Consider the following 17,614-nt stretch of genomic DNA (forward strand, 5'->3'; position numbering starts at 1 on the left):
CAGAAACACTGTTTACAATGTAATGTCAATGTGGTGATCCAATACAGACAGTGAGTTAAAATCCAAACTTCTGATCTTGGAATGATCCTGCATGATGGCTATCGGGGTATTTCAGTTTCACTCCCATTCGGCCTCCCTTTAATAGTCATACATAGACACCTACATACTCTTAGGTTGCTATTTACCTGTCTAACTTGCGATCACTCTAATATTCCGCACTCTGAGAGGGGGTAAGTACCCTCTTTGTCTCTAACCTTTGTCCATCTTGGACTGATGAATCCACACACAGGTCATAGGCCAGAAGGCCATAGGCCATTCACTCACTCTGAGGACCCTGTAAAGGGCTCTCCTGTTTGTTTGTGACTGGAGATGACGCTGTGTACAAGTACACATACCCCTCATTTCAGCCTAGTTGTGAGGGCCACACATGTCCACATCATGGCTCCACTGTTTCAGTGTGAAGACGGTGTAACAGGTCCTCGCTGTGCTGGGCGGTCTCACTGTGAAAGGGTGTCATGTGTGGAGACTTCCACTTGGATAGCTATGATTTAGCTTGAATATAAAAAAGTATTTTTTTATATAACAGAGAGATAAACAGTTTATACAGACCATTTATTAATTCAAGTAGTGAGTGGTAGCTGCAAAGACGGTGAACGTTGAGTTGTCGCAGATGATTGCCATCGTATGTTCATGGATTAACAGACAAATTTTGACTTTTTTTCTTTTTTTAAATGATGTCACTATTTTAAGTTTTTATGTATTATTTGTTTGTACTGATTTCAGAAACTACGTTATGTTCACCAGGATGTTTTTTTTTTTCAGTCTGTTTTTATTTCAAAACAAGCAATCAACCTCTTTCCATGATCACCCTCAATAGAAACAATCTTTAGATCTGAGATGGAGATGTGCTCTCATTTCAAATGCTTTTCGAGGAGATATAAGCTCTGAAGCCTCGGTTTCCAAATGGATGTTCAACTATTTAACGCTCATGGGTCATTTAAAGACCCAAACACTTGTCCAGTCTCCGGGATCACTTGGGTGATTGCTAAATTGTTAGCTTGCCTGGCGAGCATGATCAGCTCTGTGTGATGCGTAAGACTTGCATGTGGCATCCCAAAGCCAGACGCCATCTGTGAAGATTTGAGCTTCGCCAAAGGGGTAAACCAAACTTCTGTTTGGAAACGCTGTGAGACACTTTTGAAACCTTCTTTGATAAATCAAGCTGGTTATGAAGTTATTCTCTATATCTCTCTCCAAACACCCGTTTATTGAATTTAATCATCTTTTTATTAATGGGAATCCTACGGAAGCTTACTCTCAAATGTCTTTTCTGTTCTAGTTTAAGGGGTTGTGTGTAATATGTGAAATATGCACATCAAGATATTAAGGCAACATTTCTAAGAGCAGTGTACATTCACATCACACTCCTGTCACCCTGACTGTAACCAGGGTGCCCTGGAACACACACCGTGGTCAAATTAGGTGTGATCCCAAGCCATTACTCTGTCTAAAGAATTCACAATTTTACATTGTATACACGTAGAATGTTTCTTTGATTATGTTTAGTGAAATGATAAACTTACGAACCATGCTTGTGTTTGGTTTTCCTGTATTTTCGAAACAGCTCTTTTCTATGCTGTTTTATGTTTCGTCGTTTAAGTTTTGCTTTGTTTAGTTTCATGTGTGGGTGGGTATGAGTGTTTTGTATGCTCTTTTCAAGGTTATTGGTTTGATTTGACCTGTTTGCTTTTTTTTTTCATGTAGCCACTGGTATGCTTTCGCACTTAAAGCAATGGTTCACAGACTCCTGCCCTGGAAGATTCTGTGCTGGTACATGTCCACATGTAATGCTACAATGAAATAAAGCATGTATATTCATCCGTTTGCCACTCATTTCCTTTTATTCATCAACTCGTAGTAAGACAATTCTGGGTAAGAAAATTCACGTATGGCATTATGTTGAGACTATTTTAAAAATAACAACATGCAACATTTCATTAGTGTTATTTTATCACTGCAATATCATGAAGATGAAGAGGTAAATATTTAAATCTGTACTGCAGTCTTAAACATTTATGGTAAAATACAGGTAAACATAAATAAAGGGAAAGTGTCTTTTATGTGTGAATGAAGTTGTACATAATTGAACATGAATAGGATGTATGTGCTTGTGGCATCAGGTCTGATCATTTTTTCAATGGGAACAGCAAAATGGAGGATCCCACAGGGCGATTATTCATGTTACAATAGCAAGGAGAATAGGAGTACCAAGAATTACAATCTCATACCTAAATTAGCATTATACATTAACAGCAAAGTACAGTGTTTCCGATGAACCTTTCCAAACTCTTTTTAAACTATGTGTGCAAAAGAAGGTGTGGCCATAAGTTCTGGAGAATAATTCCCATATCCAAATGGCAGAACACTTAAACTAGTAAGGTTCTAGTCCTACAGATTCTCTGCCTGGTCCAGTTCATCTTGTTGAGTAGTTACTCCAGACGTCTGATTTCACTTGCCAACTAGAGTGAAAAATGAAGAAGAAAAGTTGAATAAAGAGCCACTCTGTGGTGGGTGGTTCCCCTCTATGAATTGTGCGGTTGTCTGAGGTTTCCATGGCTACTCACGGCATTTGCTGACTTCACATTCTGCAGCTGGAAGAACACCCGTCCCCCCTCGTCGGGACAAACCATCTTCAGCTCCTCACGAGTCATCCCGAGGAGAGAGGCGCCACTGACCATGCTCAGACAACGCACCGTGCTGTGGGAAACACAGGAACGGCACAGCTCAGGATTAGCTAACAAGTCTACGTTATTTGCACACACAAACATACAGTAAATGCATGAACACATAACATACACAGAACGTACATCACAATTTACACTGTAATTAATTACCACTTTAGCATTTACTTTGTCATGATGCTGCTGCTTGATTAAAAAGCCATGCTACTATCAGTCATATCTTACCACTTACAACCACTTACACTTTATTGAATCCCTTGTACTCCAGCCAGGCCTTCACTTCTGCTGGTTTGGATTTCTTGGTCAAGTTTGGGGTGGCCACCACTGGCTGTGGTTCCTGGCATGGACAGGAGCAAAGTAAAGCATTAGGATGACATCACTACCCTGTTTATTGGAATAATATGCCTCTTGGTCTTTGGACAGGTCATGCTGGTGGTCATGTTGTTACCTCATCCTTTTTGTATAGTGGCTCCAAGACGTTGTTCGGGACATAGCCTTCCTCTTTGATGTCATTTCGCACTTTCCACCATTGTTTGGACATGTCCAACAGCTGTAGATGTATGAGAGGATAGGTCTCAAGGCAGTGCCTGCAGGATGCTGCTCTTGTTTACATGTGGATTTGCGAGTATCCATGCCATTTAGTGCTCCCTTATTAATGGTGACCTAATATGATTTAGGGACACATACTGTACATCTCCCTGGCAACCAGTTTCTAATTTTAATAGGTGGGGTTTGCAAAATGAGCATTATGTAATGACTCTCTCATCCCCTCAGTCTTACTGATTCAACTTCTTTTTAATTCACCTGGACAATTTCTCCCTTTGAGATGCTGAGTTCGCTCTGGTTCCTGGCAGTGAAGTCAAAGATCACGCGCATGTTGTTGGCAGGGGCTTCCTCGTTTTCCTCGAGCCTGCAGTGAAACACAGAGGCATATGGTTGTGGGTGAGACAGACACTTGAGTAGCCACAGACCAAATGATACAAGCAGAAATCCAGGGGAGGAAGAAGCAAACATACTCTGCTGGTGGTTTCCACGGCGTCTGTGAAGAGATGGCAACACTTCAGTGTGATGGTGTGGCAAGACTATAGCATAATACCTGAAGCTGGCCTTACTAGCTAATTATCTCATTCTGAACATTGGATTCATTATGTCCAAATTTAATAAAGAGCATCACTTCCGAGTTTGATTTATTGTGACTGTATGTTAGACAGTGTGTGTGTGTGTGTGTGTGTGTGTGTGTGTGTGTGTGTGTGTGTGTGTGATTGTGTCTGTCTGTCTGTCTGTATTCCTGTGTGTGTGTGTCTTTGACCTGCACTGGCTCATTCCTGGTGCGCTGGCTGGGCTGCCTACTGCTTGGCTTGCTCTGTGGCTGGCTTGATGGCTGACTCGGTGGCTGGCTTGATGGCTGACTCTCAGACATGACGTCCGGGGGCTGCCAGTCATCATCAAACACAGGGAGGTAATCAGCAATGTCGTCGTCTTCCTCCGGCCACTGTGTACTGACGGAGAACATCACACACACGTCATGAGTAGGCAGAGGCAGACACACTGTAACAGAAATATTAACACCTCCCCTTTCCTCAATATGGACTGTATACTGTATTGATTCTTTGAATTGTGAAGCTAGCCCATCATATATACTATATATATATATATATATATATATATATGATAATATGATATATATATATATATATATCAGAAAGCACTAGGGTACAGGTGCAGAACAGCCCATCTGGTACATAAATACACCTACGCAGGTACGAAGCCAAGCACACACACCCCAGCAGGGCTAGTCGTGACACCCCCCTAAGCTAGGGCATTCCCTGCTTTGAGATGTGCTCTTCCCTTGAAAGTGTCCAACAGTGAATTGATGCCATTTGGGGATGTTCCCTGTTTTTGGCCATTCCCTGTTCTTTGCCCTGAGATGTTCCATGCTATATGCTTTATGATCCCCAACTGTGCAACAATGCCTGCTAATGAGATCTCTCTAAGGCAGTGGTTCTTAACCTTTTTGGAGGTACTGAACCCTACAAGCTTCATCAGTGCATTCGCCAAACCCTTCGTAATTTGAAAAATAAAATATGATTTCTTCAACACGTAGGTATGTTTAAAAACGGCCCAACATTGCTAGTGTGAACCGGGCTATACTGTGTGTGTCTTGACCCCTGCCGAACCCCTGAGAGTGGCTTAACGAACCCCTGGGGTTCGATCGAGCCCAGGTTAAGAACCACTGCTCTAAAGGCCCTTATACAGTACTCAAAACGGTCGTGTCGGATAGTTGGACAGTGGGCGGGCGGCAGGATAGTACGTACTAGTTAGCATTTGTGTCCCTTTATAGTACTCCAACGGCTGTGGGTGCTGAAAACAATTCTCTTCCAGAACAGTAGGGGGAGTAACGGTTTAAGTGCCGAAAGACAAGCTACCCCATGACATTTTCGTGCGATGGAAATCGTTAGTTGGCTTCCCCTCTCCTCCACTACTTTTAATTACTTCCCTCTCACCAGCTGTCGCTACTGAAATGCAACAGGTATCAGCAGACACACACCTTTCATGCTTTGTCTAATGTTAGATATACACCTGAAAGGGCAAACTTATCTCTTTCATGGTAGGTATTTTTTGTGGGAGAAATAGTTGCGATCTACAACAAAATGATATGCTTATCTTACACTATAGAAACTGTTAAAAAACGATTAAATTAAATGAATACGTTCTTATTTTCCTTGGTATTTTCGTCATATTCAGATTTGCAATGATTTCTGGGTAATTTTTGTAATCTCTATTTGATCATGTGACGAGACGATACGATATAGGCACAACATCTGAACGACTGACAGTGTTGTACAAGTCCACACCTTTCATGAAATAGTTAAAAGTTCATACAAGTAAACATGAACTATAGTAATTATTTCCCCCAACGGCAGCGTGTCTCGAATTGTGGTGGAAGCCCAACTTGTGGGTCGCAGAGACGTGACAGGTGGAGCACAATGAGAAGAGATTCAGGAGATTTTCCCGTTGCAATGCCTTCCTTTATATACAGTAGCCTAACTAGAATATCGCACTAACCACACTCAAACAAAAGGAATATTGTAGGCCTTTTGTTAGAACAATAGCAGGGCAGAGCACACGGATAATCCATATTCATCATCTTGGCAAATTGAAATACTGCGGCTGGCGCGATTAAGCATTGAACATTCCATATTTGAAATATCTTTATAAGTAGGCTAGTGAAGTCAACCTGTTGATAGTATTCCCAACTAATTTGTCCTTCATCCTATCACCGTGTTTGAAAGGTATTGGTTAGGTAATAGCCGAGTGACCGCTGTTTTCTTTCTGATTTGACAGTAGCCTAGGTACTTGTGTGTTTTAAGCAAATCAAATGTGTAGCAATGTTTACGAATGGGGCAACTGCTATCGTTAATTATACAGTAAATACGTTGTGAAATGAAAGGAAAACACATCACAGCGAGTGCAGTGCATCACAGCGAGTGTGAGCGAGTGCATAGTATATGTTGATGCCGGAGTTAAATAAAGGCAGGCTATTCATAAAATACGTCAATGTGTCAGTAGTATGAACAGTTGAGACATTGACTCCGTGGGGCTCAGGTCGTTTGGACAAATATTTTAATTGCTGTCGCTCGTGCTGGTTCTCTGGCAGTAGGCTACTTACTTTCAAGGAAAGGATCTGCACCTTTGACAGTGGCTGTTGTTCATATATGGATATAAAGGTAATTAAACAGGAAACGCTAGGTCCAGAAATGTTAGTTTCCGGAGCTGATGTCGTATTGAAATGATGTCGTAGTGGGCCAATCACGGCCAAGGAGTATCCGTCGCCATGAGCGGACCGACAGAAATTTTTGCGGGGACACGGAGAGCTGTCCGACGGCTCTGGAGAGCACGGAGAGGGCGTTTCAGCTACCTGAGAAGGCGTTCCAGCTACCTGAGAAGGCGTTCCAGCTACCTGAAGGCGTTCCTATGTGCCTAAAAACGTGTCGTACGGAGTACCATAAAAAAGCCTTAAGGGCTGTTCCTTACCTGGTGACTGTTGTAGAGAAACAATCTCTCCAAATGTTGGAGTTGATACTTAAATGAGAGTCAGGCGACTGAATGCCATGAATTTAAGTTTATTTACTCTTGCAGACTTTTATTCAAATCGGAGTGGTGGTCCATGGAGCAGCTCAGTCAAAAACCAATGCACTAACTTTGGAAATGGTATATTTCGTCACTATGCTTTTCCAATCCAAAAGCCAAAACATATCCAAGTTGAACCAATCTGAAGATTCTCTCAAACCAATTAATTTTATCCAAGGTCAGCCAATCAGAATATTCTGCTCACTAATGCCGAAGCACCTTTCAAGATGCTGACTTGTAATGAGCAGCTATGTCCTTATCTGAAGTTTCACCCCTCCCGTATATGACATATGGGCTCCACGCGCTTGTGTGTGTGTGTGTGTGTGTGTGTGTGTGTGTGTGTGTGTGTGTGTGTGTGTGTGTGTGTGTGTGTGTGTCTCCCGGTTATGATATATTGGCTCTGTCTTGGGAACTTCTACCTGCTCTTTGATGAGTTTCGCATCCCCTTTGCACAAACCTTTTCATTTATATCTGGCTGCCTTTGAACAACTATGTCAACTGGGTGGTCATGGTTTAAGAAAACAGGCCTCTCTGTTTGGCCTGACCTTCATCTCTGCACGTAGGCCTCTCTGCCTGGCCTTACATGACACTTGTTCCTGCAAAACTGCTTCATGTTCACCACACCACTGTATTATAACCATGATTTTCTACAGTTACCTTTCTGAAGATATAACCTTAACCCACAATGTTCCTTGTCAGAGAATGTATGTACCTGCTGCTATTCTCTAAACCCTGGATCCTTGATTCCATGTGGATTTGCATTCCCTCTCCTGATATGTTATATCAACTACCTGTTGAAAACTCTATGCTACCTGCTGACAGTCTCTAAATCTAGTATGCATCTTGCCATGAAGGCGTTACCTCCTCACCCCTCATCTTACATCAAGGACTCTTAGGTCCGGAAACGCAAACCTGCTTGCAGTTCCCCGGACAAACATGACCAGAATGGGAGATTGTGACTTCTCCTCGCTGGGGCCACGACTTTGGAACAAGCTCCCAGAGAACAATAGGGCTTTAGATTCCCTCACTGCTTTTAAATCACACCTAAAAAAAAAACATTTATTTATATCTGCCTTCGCCTAAAGTCCTGGTTTCTGTTTTTATTTCTTTTCTGTGTTGTTTTTAGAATGCACTGTTTTAATTGCTATTTTTGCACTCCTATTACCTTGCATTATTTTTGTTGTGACCATGTTAAGCACCTTGAGACCTCTTTGTATTTTAAAGTGTGCTATAAAAATAAAATCCATTATTATTATTATTTATCTAGCTGCTGATATTGTTTTAATCTGGGGTGTTCTCTACCTGGGGATGTTCCAGGCGTCTCCCAGGGTCTGCCAGAATGCGTCCTCCTCCACGGTGGCTTCCTCACTCAGCAGCCGGATGCACTGTGGGCTCAGGAGGGGCACGACGACGGACGGGGGCAGCTCTTCTGGACAGTAGTCCACCAGCTGCAGCGGGACAACCACAGATCAGATCAGACGCATCTCAGTGAGAGGGAGAGCAGGCAGTTGCTATCACAGTGATAGAACAGGATAGTCAGTGTGTAAGCAGGATAGTCAGTGAACACACCAACCAAGGTACCAAGCTATATGTACAAGATGGTTTTCAACATCCAGAGCCATCCTGAGAATTCTGCTATAATGCTTGACATTCAATGATACCACAACTAGCAAAAGCAGTCAAAAAAACAGATCATCTTGTCCCTGGGCCCGAGCAAGAAAGACAGTGGGCCTGGCTGTATGGTTTAGCTTTGACTTGAGCAGCCCCAGCCTATTGGTATCAGGGGTTAAGCAAGGCTTAAGTTTGGAAAACGCTTCCGCTTCGGTATACTAGAGAGAATAGTATAGGGAAGTCTTCAACTTACATAAGTAAGAATGGAGAAGAAGACATGAACCAGATCAGTGGCACTTGGATCGTTGATCTTCCCTTCTAGTTCTACCTGACATCGCAAGACAAGGAAGAAGGGAGTTCACTTGACAGTGTATGAAGAAGTACAAGTATCATTAAAGGTTTATAGTGTCAGTGGAAACCTACCAGAAGGTTGAAGCCAAATTTGATTTTTTGAAAACAGACCTCAAACTCATCTGGGGAGGGCAGGCCTACAATAACTAAATGAGAGAGACGGAACACAGAGTTGACTAAAATGCAACTCCTTTTGCTTCGATATAAACCAAAAATGAAATATATGTCTGAAAACTGCAATTAGTATTGCTTCTTAGGCCAATTATTATTGTAATTTTACCATTAGTTTGGCCCACATGGGGGTTAGTGTGAAATCATCTATTATGAATAAAGTGAAATACATGTTTCTGTTTTTATTGTTCTATTGCAAATGATATATTATGTCTCCTGAAGTGTTTTACCTTTTGACTTCTTATTCTTATTCTTTTTCTTCTTGTTCTTCTTCTTGTGCTCTTTGGGCGCCACTGCGGCCACCCTGCCCATGAAAGCCTCGATGTCATTAATCACGTGATTCAAGATATCCTGTAGGGGGCGCACACAGGACAGACAAATCCTCAACCCTTTGCCCACCAGGGCGCTTCACTGAGGCTGTATATGTATTACATGGATGCTTTACTGTCAAACAGGTCTTAAACAGACCACTCAGACCAACCAGTCAGGCTACATCCAAAGGGCAAGGGGCAAGGGGCAAGGGGCTACGGGTTCTGAAATGTTTTTGTACGTCCAGGCACTGAGAAGTGTGTTGTGGTTTAGATGGTTTAGCTGTAACAGGTTTAGCTGTAACAGAGCCTAGAGGAGTTGCTGCATTTCAAACTGTTTCATCACCGGGTAATGTGGGAGCAGAAAGTCACTAAGGCATGGGTCGGGAACCTATGGCTCGCGAGCCACCACTGGCTCTTTTGCTGATGGCCGGGGCTCTCGGACGATATGGGTTGGAGAAAAACACGGAGAAAAAAAACGTGTAATCAAGAGATCAGCCTAGGCCTAGTAGAAGGCTTAAATAACAGTCAATACTAGTTATATTAAAATGACAAGGCTTCGTGACAAATACGTAGGTCTATCTGAGTTATTTAAATGTAACTTTCCACCTCACTTTACTCCGTAACCATAGCCTGCAAAATATTGTTACATTCGCGGCTGGTTGCCATGCCAATATCTAACAAAATCACAGATTTCCCTACATTTCCGTCAACGAGAAAACTTCCATTGTTAAAGTTGATAGGCTAGAGAAAAATATTGAAAAGGAAAAAACGTATTGTGCATCCCTGGTGTTTCTATCGGAGATTTCGAAATAGAGGTTGCCGACCTGACCTCGTCTGGCATCTGGGTGGGCAAGTTCAAATCACTGAACGATCAGCTGGAAGGAATCGCACGTCAGCGAGCACAGCTTGCGAGCGAACACAAGTGGACTGACATGGGAAAGCTTCCATCTCAAGACGAACTGCTTCTAAAAACATGGAATAAACTGCCCATTTCATATTGTAAATTGCAATATGTTAGTATTGCCGTGTTACCCATGTTCCGTTCCACTTATGCATGCGAGAAATCTTTCTCACATATGAAAAATATAAAGACGAACCTGCGCTCGCGTTTAAACGACGAAAGCCTCAATGCTTGCATGAAGCTTCACCTCACAGAATATGAGCCAGACTACAAGGCCATCAGCAAGTCTATGCAGCACCAGAAGTCGCATTAATCTCTGGTAGGCCTAATGTTCAATTTCGAGTGTTGTGTTGTCAACGTTGTTAACTTCATGTTGTTGTTACGCTGTAACGTTGTTAACTTCTGTCATTTCCCATTGCCATTTACATTTCAAGTTACTAGTGCAATAACTTTAAAAACTACTAGAAAATGTATTTAAAATACTCTGTTGAATAAAAGTAACTGTTAGTTAAATATCCAAACTTTTTCTTGTAACTGTCTTTTTGTGGCTCTTCTGAGATAAAAAAAAATGGTAAAAGTGGCTCTCCAGGCAAAAAAGGTTCCCGACCCCTGCACTAAGGCCTTTATCAAGGGAATAAATGTTATGGCTTGTCTTCCTAATGGGTTCAGTAAATTCAATGAAAATGAATAAAAAACAGACCACATTTCTCTCCCTCTCTGTGTAGGGCTGGGGGGTGGGGGTCCTCTGCGGTGGAGGGGGTGACGGCTGCGGTTGCTTTGGCACTGGCTTGGGTTTGTTGGTGGGGGGCGTAGGAAGCGGGGTCACAGGAGTGGGTGTGGGCACAGGGCTATCATCTGCAGAGAGAACACATCAGCACCCAGCATTAGCACTGCGTGCCCCTCCTTCACTAGATAAGCATTACCGTCTTACAGATACACATACATCCACCCAGTCATGGTAAGTGCCTCTTATCAGACAGCACACAAAACAACTGTACGTATGGTGCCATCTCGCAACTACATCCCACAGCTGCTGTTTTACTTCTGTCTGAACCTCATGAAGCCTTAAATTCTTACTTAAAGTAATCACGGTGGAGCAAATTATGTACTGCATCTTTGACAAGAAATGCTCTTGAATTGTTTTGATATGGATTACCCAGACACACCCAGGAGGAGTGGGCTGAATCTTTTATTACTGTACAAACCAATTAATCCATGATGAAAGGGGAACCACCTCCTAGTGAGTTATCAAACATTATAATCTCACAGTCTTATTCCAATGTTACTTAACAAAGGCTAATCTGGTTCCCTCTCTCTCTCTCTTTTTCTCTCTCAATTCAAATTCAAATTCAAAATTCAAAAGAAGCTTTATTGGCATGACCATAACGTTCTACAGTATTGCCAAAGCATTTGGTTTGGATATATATATAAAAAAAAAAATGATTACATAAACAATACATATAAGTGATTACATAAACAATACATATATCTATACATCAGAAGGGGAAAGGGGGAAGTGGGAACAATAATACATATTAACTATCATCAGGGGATTAGCACAACAATTAGCTGTCCCTCAGTTTATGGCAAGAAGATACATATTGTGCAGCTAGGACAAGGCACTGCTCATTCTCTCCAGTGAGGTATGTAAGCCTCTCCTCACTGCTCGCCAGCAGGAACTCAGGGAGGACCTCACCAATCTTTTTCAAATATTTTTGTCTTATGTCCTTATATTGGGTGCACTGCGTTAGGAAGTGCAGCTCTGTCTCTTCTGTCCCTTGTTCGCAATGGGGGCAGAGTCTGTTTTCCCTGGGCAGCCAGGTTTGCCTGTGCCTACCCACCTCTATGGCCAGGCTGTGTTCACTGAGTCTGTACTTTGTCAACGTGGTTCTCAGATTTTTGTCTGTGATCAGGGTCAAATAGGGTGCTAAAGTATAGTTTCTGTTTAGGGCCAGATAGAATTGCATTTTACTTTGTGTCTTTGTTTGTGTTTCCCAATGGGTTATGTAATTTTGCTTAATTGTTTTTCCAATTTGGCTTATCCTAATTTCAGGTGCCTTTCTGTTCTGATCCTGAGGTGTTAGTAGGGGGTTAGTGTATGTGTGGGGATCTGAAGAGCTGAAGAGCTCAGGACCAGCTGAGTGAGGGGACATGTATCTTTGCTCAACTCTTGGTATTGCAGGGCTTTATAATGATGGGAGTTGGGGTCACTGCTTTTTAAGTGCTTCCCAAATTTGATTGCCCTTTTCTGTATTTTTGTAATCAATGGATATTGGCCTAATTCTGCCCTGCATGCATTGTGTATGGCACATCTGTGAACTTTTAAAATGCTTTTGCAGAACTCAGCATGCAAGGTCTCAATCGGATGCTTTTCCCATTGAATTCTCTCTCTCTCTCTCTCTCTCTCTCTCTTTCTCTCTCTCTCTCTCTCTCTGTCTGTCTGTCTGTCTGTCTGTCTGTCTGTCTGTCTGTCTGTCTGTCTGTCTCGAACATACAGACAGCCTTTCTGTTTCCAGGAGGCAGAGTCATATTCCCCTGATAAAGCTTTATCTGTTTGCTTACCGTAGTCTGGGGCGTCCCACTCCATGGGGGGGCGCTCTGGGCGATCCCACTCCTCTGAAGGAGGTCTGTTGTTCTGAAGGGCACCGTTCATCTTGGCTGCCATGATGCCTCTCAGGTTGTCCCTATAACACCAGACATATTAACATATGAGATTTGATTCGCCGCCAGCTCCGTATGTTTTCCTAGAACGCATCACGTCAATATTTACTGCAGTATGCCCACTATTTGTCTGCAATAGAAAACTATGAGAACTAATCTATGCTTCTGAATACACAAACCAGTGCACCACTTATTTTTATTAACAAATTTCCCATAGGCTATCTTGTCAGTTGTATAGGTTTTTATTACTTTTGAAAAAGTTAGTGTAATTTTTGATCAATTTGGCTGAAATTCACCTGGGTTGTCTGTAATCTCCACGGTTATCTTTTCTGTGGTTGATGACTCTCTCTATATCTCGTTTGATATAATCAGCCTGAATAAGTAGTAAAGAAAGAAGATGTTTTGTGTCAGAATTTGTATGTCACATATGTTCAGAGGGAAGGACCTGTGAAAAGGTGGTACCAGACGGTACACACTAGGAACCTGGCAACATAGAACATGTCAACATAGAACCTGGCAACATAGAACCTGGCAACATGCTTCTTTACAGCTTCAAACTGCTAGTAAAGCTGATGGCTAAATTGATCCTAAACAGGTTCTACAAAGAGCCTGTCATCAAAGAATTCTAAACAGAACCTCAAAGGTCTCTTATTGACTGACAGCCACAGAGCTATTAGCACATGAGAACACATGCCTTAGAGCGAAGAATCCTAGCCTAACATTTCTAGCCTAAATTATTTGCTAGCCTAGATACATTTGTGTGACACTGACCCTCAGGGCCTCGCACTGGAACATGAAGATGCTGGTGCCACTCCTCCCCTCCTTCTGCATGGACACGGTCAGCAGGGAATTGTAAACGCAGCTGTCCAGCACTGCCTGCACGTCTGCGACACTGCTGATGGGATGCCTCTCCAGCTCCTCCTAAGAGGGGGAGAGAGAGGAGCAGAGGAGGTGTGAGGAGATGAGAAAGAATGGTGCAAGCATGTTTGCCCTCCTCTACTGAAGTTGCCCCTCCGAAGGAAATATATATATTTTTAAAATAGTATTACGGCTGCAGAACTTCATGCATGCCTTGTCAAAATAATCGCGGCAGTAAGAGTTTAAAATGATATTGGCAATCAGGGGACGGGGGTGTGGCAGCGGCAGTGACAAAAATTAACGTGTTGCCCCTTTTTTCCAGGGCAGAGCAACTGCCCTTCAAAATTCCTGTGCACGTCCCTGCTCTCAGTCCCTATACTGCAAACCTCTAAGGCCCTATACTGCAAACCTCTCAGGCCCTATACTGCAAACCTCTCACAAACCTCTCACAAATTTGTCTTCTTCAGGCCGGCAGTCTCAGGCTGAGCTCAAGGGGACGGCCACCAGTGTCCGAGGTAAAGTAGGTACTCACCTGTGTCTCGATGTCGATGAGCCGCAGACTCCCATCCTGCACCTGTAGGATCATGTCCTGGCTCCACACGGCGCCCGTAGCCTCCAGCAGTTTCAGCCGGTCGATGCAGTCGTCCAGCCTTACATCCCAGCCGTCCATGTCGCAGGTGAAAAGGTGCTGGAGAGGACATTCAGAGGATTTAGAAGATTACTAAACAGCAAAGCCATACGCCATGATTTAATTTCTGTGTTTTAGGGTTTTATGTTATTCACAATATACATGTGTTTTGCAATTCCATTTAATTTACTATAAGGTGTATCTTTCACATTGTAAAATGGTCTCTTGGATCTCAGATGTGAGTCTCTGAGAGGCAGAAATGCATTGTGGGAGCCCAGTACCTCAACTCTGTAGTGGCAGCAGCCCATCTGTTTGTTGATGTTCTCCACATATTCTTTTCTCTGCACTGTTCAGAAGACATTAAACAAACAATCACACACCTTGAGGACTGACAAGTTAACTGCATGACAGTGTAACTCTCCTGAAATGTAATTTTCTCCTGTAGTACAGATAATAATGAGTGATAAATCTTTCCGTGTCTAAAATCTTTCATTTTCAAAAGATGATATTGACAAGACTCTGTGTATAGTGTTAACACCCTTGATGATGTTGTAGCAAAACAATAATGTGTGGCTACAATAAAAGCCATAATATCTAGAATCTCAACAGTGATCAGTAAAATAAGTTTTGTTTTGACCAGTGGCCAACTCACTGTATATTGATCTGCCACTTGGTCTGGATACATTTGATATTTGAGAGGACGTCTCAACCGAGAAGCCACTGCGAAATGCAAGACATAAAAAAATAAAAAGTTTGAAACTTGCTGACATTCAACTTCAGAAAAACAAAAAAGAAATATACTAGAATGTGAATATTTGTCTGAGGGTCGCAGCCTACTTGGATATGACAGAGCTAGCATAGCTGCTGGTCTCAAAGCTGTGAGGATCACCACCTTGGAACATATTGGACTGTCTTTGGTCAAACACCTGTTTTAGAAGGAATGAAATAAATCATCTTGATCACTGATCGTATGAAGTCCTTTAAATGTTTACTGTCACCACTGTTGTGTCTATACAAAAACATCATAGTTTAATTATACTAAAAAGACAAGTGTGACAGACCTCACTCATGTAAATTATTGTCATCAACTCTTTAAGACGATGGAGTCCACTGCAGATAGTTATAGTGCCTGAGTCAAATAAGTGGAGGAACTTTTCTTCCCCATGTTGTGGTTTTACAGAAGTCGTAGTCTTCGTTAATAATTAATTCAGTTTCACACTGCCCCCTCTCACATCCTTAAGAAGGCATTAACAAACATGTTTGACAGGATTTTAATCAATTTGACTTTCAGCTTTGAATGTATTCCTTTGCTATTTGGTTTGAGGGAGAGCCTTTTTGCTATTGTTCAGCCTCGATTTGAGGTGTGTTAAAACAAACTATATTGTTGACAATTGAAAAGTAAGTCTAATCTTTTATCAACAGTCTACTGTCTTTCAAGACACAGACGCTTCGGTTGAATGCGTCAAAAGAAGGAGAACAGAAAAAAGTCAAAGGGTCAAGGGTCAAGCGCCTAGAGGAAATTGTATTGTTATGGCGCTATACAAATAAAATTGAATTGAATTCCTTTTGTAGACATTTTCTAGTAATTGTTGACTACATAAACTATATTGAACAGGCATCAGTATTGCACCGTCCTGGTTTTCGTTCTCACAAACATGGAGTGAGTAGACACTTTTGTTTTGGAACATGTTTCCTTGGAACACAAGATAGCACAGAGGCACTATTACTCAGATTGATCTTTACCCCTGGTAACATGGACAGCTATCAGTTAAGATTTAACCAGAAGGTACAACACATTAGCTCCTGCATGATTTATCGCCATCTACTCTGTCTATCAGATATTAACATTGAATCACTCATTATCATATGTTTTATACTTAAATTTAAACACAACCACTGCATGTAAATGAATGATCCTGTGATCTTAACTGGTTCTTAACCATCACCTAGCAACAAACCTGAGTAGATATTATCCAAGAGACTCACCGTTTATGGTGTCATAAAAATATCTCAGAGACCCGAGAGCCAAGATTACTTGTGCTTTCACTAATGGCCTGAGCCTTGAGAAAGATGACTCAGACTTTCAATCTGAAATAACTGTTATATGTGAGAAGAGAAGATGTGTGCTCTGAATCAAGCTGGCCAGTGGCAATGAGTAGACACTTAAATACACATAAAGAATTTGTAGTGTTATTTTGCCTTGAACGGTTATACTGTCATTAACCAGATTGAATGCTAAACGCACACATCATCCCCTACCCACATCGGTCCAAACTACATCGCTATCATTTCATTATTCAAATACAAAACATTCTTAATCAATCTACATACCAATGTCCATACCTTTACAGATCACACAGTGCCAGAGCATGGGTCACATCGCTATTTAAAGTAAATAATTACCATAAGAAAAGGGGGAACAAATCAAACAGTCTGATAGATATTTTGTAAGCTGAGTTACCTTTGTGTAAATCACCCCCAGTGTCTGCTTGCTTCTTCCTGTGTGGTCTTTTGAGGATGTTCACCTCATTGTCCTGACGTCTCTTTCGGGTGCATCCACTCTTAGAACATCGCTGGAATACTCTGTAGACTTCCTCCTGTTATAATGGGACAAAGTCCAACACCACAGAAGGAGAAGGGAAGAGAGATAGAGAGAGTGAGAGAGAGAGAGAAAGAGAGAGCGAGAGACCAGACCTTGTAATGTTTTTGACCTGTGGTAGGTCAGAAGGTAATTGGGAGGAAAGTGGGTTTTCTCCTGCTTTGAGCAGCTGGGGAGAGCCCACAGGTGTGTCTGTATTCTGTTCAAAGGTTCATAGGCAGAGCCTGTACACAAGGTTCCTCACCGCCACCCCTGCAGGTGACCTCAGCTGATAGCACAGTGACCACACCCACACTGAAATGGTCAATAGATGTCTGTGTTTGCCATTGAGTATAGGTGATCCTCCTGAGAGAACTTAAATCAGTGGTCATGCTCTGCCTATGTGGGCTGTTATTGTATTATTGTTATACTGTATTATTTGCCTTTTATGTCATTGTAAAGCACTTTGGTCAGTTTATGCTGTATATAAATGTGCTCTATAAATAAAGCTTACTTACTTACTTACTTACAGTGATAATGTACTATTTGTCAAGAATACCTAGTAGTTGGTGGGGATCACATAAACCCTTCTGAGTGTTTATCAGTCCCGCAAGACCAGCACTAATTAAGTGTTAATAAATTAGCTTTATTACGCCTCCCTCACTCCTTTAT

General features: G+C 42.1%; 1 protein-coding gene across 1 annotated transcript; it reads right to left on the bottom strand.

The window, feature by feature from the left end:
- Nucleotides 1-2,489: 2,489 nt before the first annotated feature.
- On the bottom strand, nt 2,490-15,266 carry eps8l3a (EPS8 signaling adaptor L3a; the record flags this gene model as incomplete). Its single annotated transcript, XM_080848380.1, has 19 exons — nt 2,490-2,519; nt 2,625-2,757; nt 2,984-3,078; nt 3,190-3,291; nt 3,546-3,651; nt 3,758-3,780; nt 4,051-4,240; nt 8,175-8,320; nt 8,737-8,811; nt 8,907-8,980; nt 9,236-9,356; nt 10,918-11,072; nt 12,780-12,901; nt 13,175-13,251; nt 13,650-13,799; nt 14,269-14,424; nt 14,646-14,710; nt 15,017-15,084; nt 15,202-15,266. The coding sequence occupies 19 exons, from the start codon at nt 15,264-15,266 to the stop codon at nt 2,490-2,492; spliced, it is 1,953 nt and encodes a 650-aa protein (XP_080704506.1).
- Between the last annotated feature and the right edge of the window lie 2,348 nt (nt 15,267-17,614).

Source organism: Sprattus sprattus (genome assembly GCF_963457725.1).
Source record: "Sprattus sprattus genome assembly, chromosome: 12".
In the NCBI taxonomy this organism is placed as follows: domain Eukaryota; kingdom Metazoa; phylum Chordata; class Actinopteri; order Clupeiformes; family Clupeidae; genus Sprattus; species Sprattus sprattus.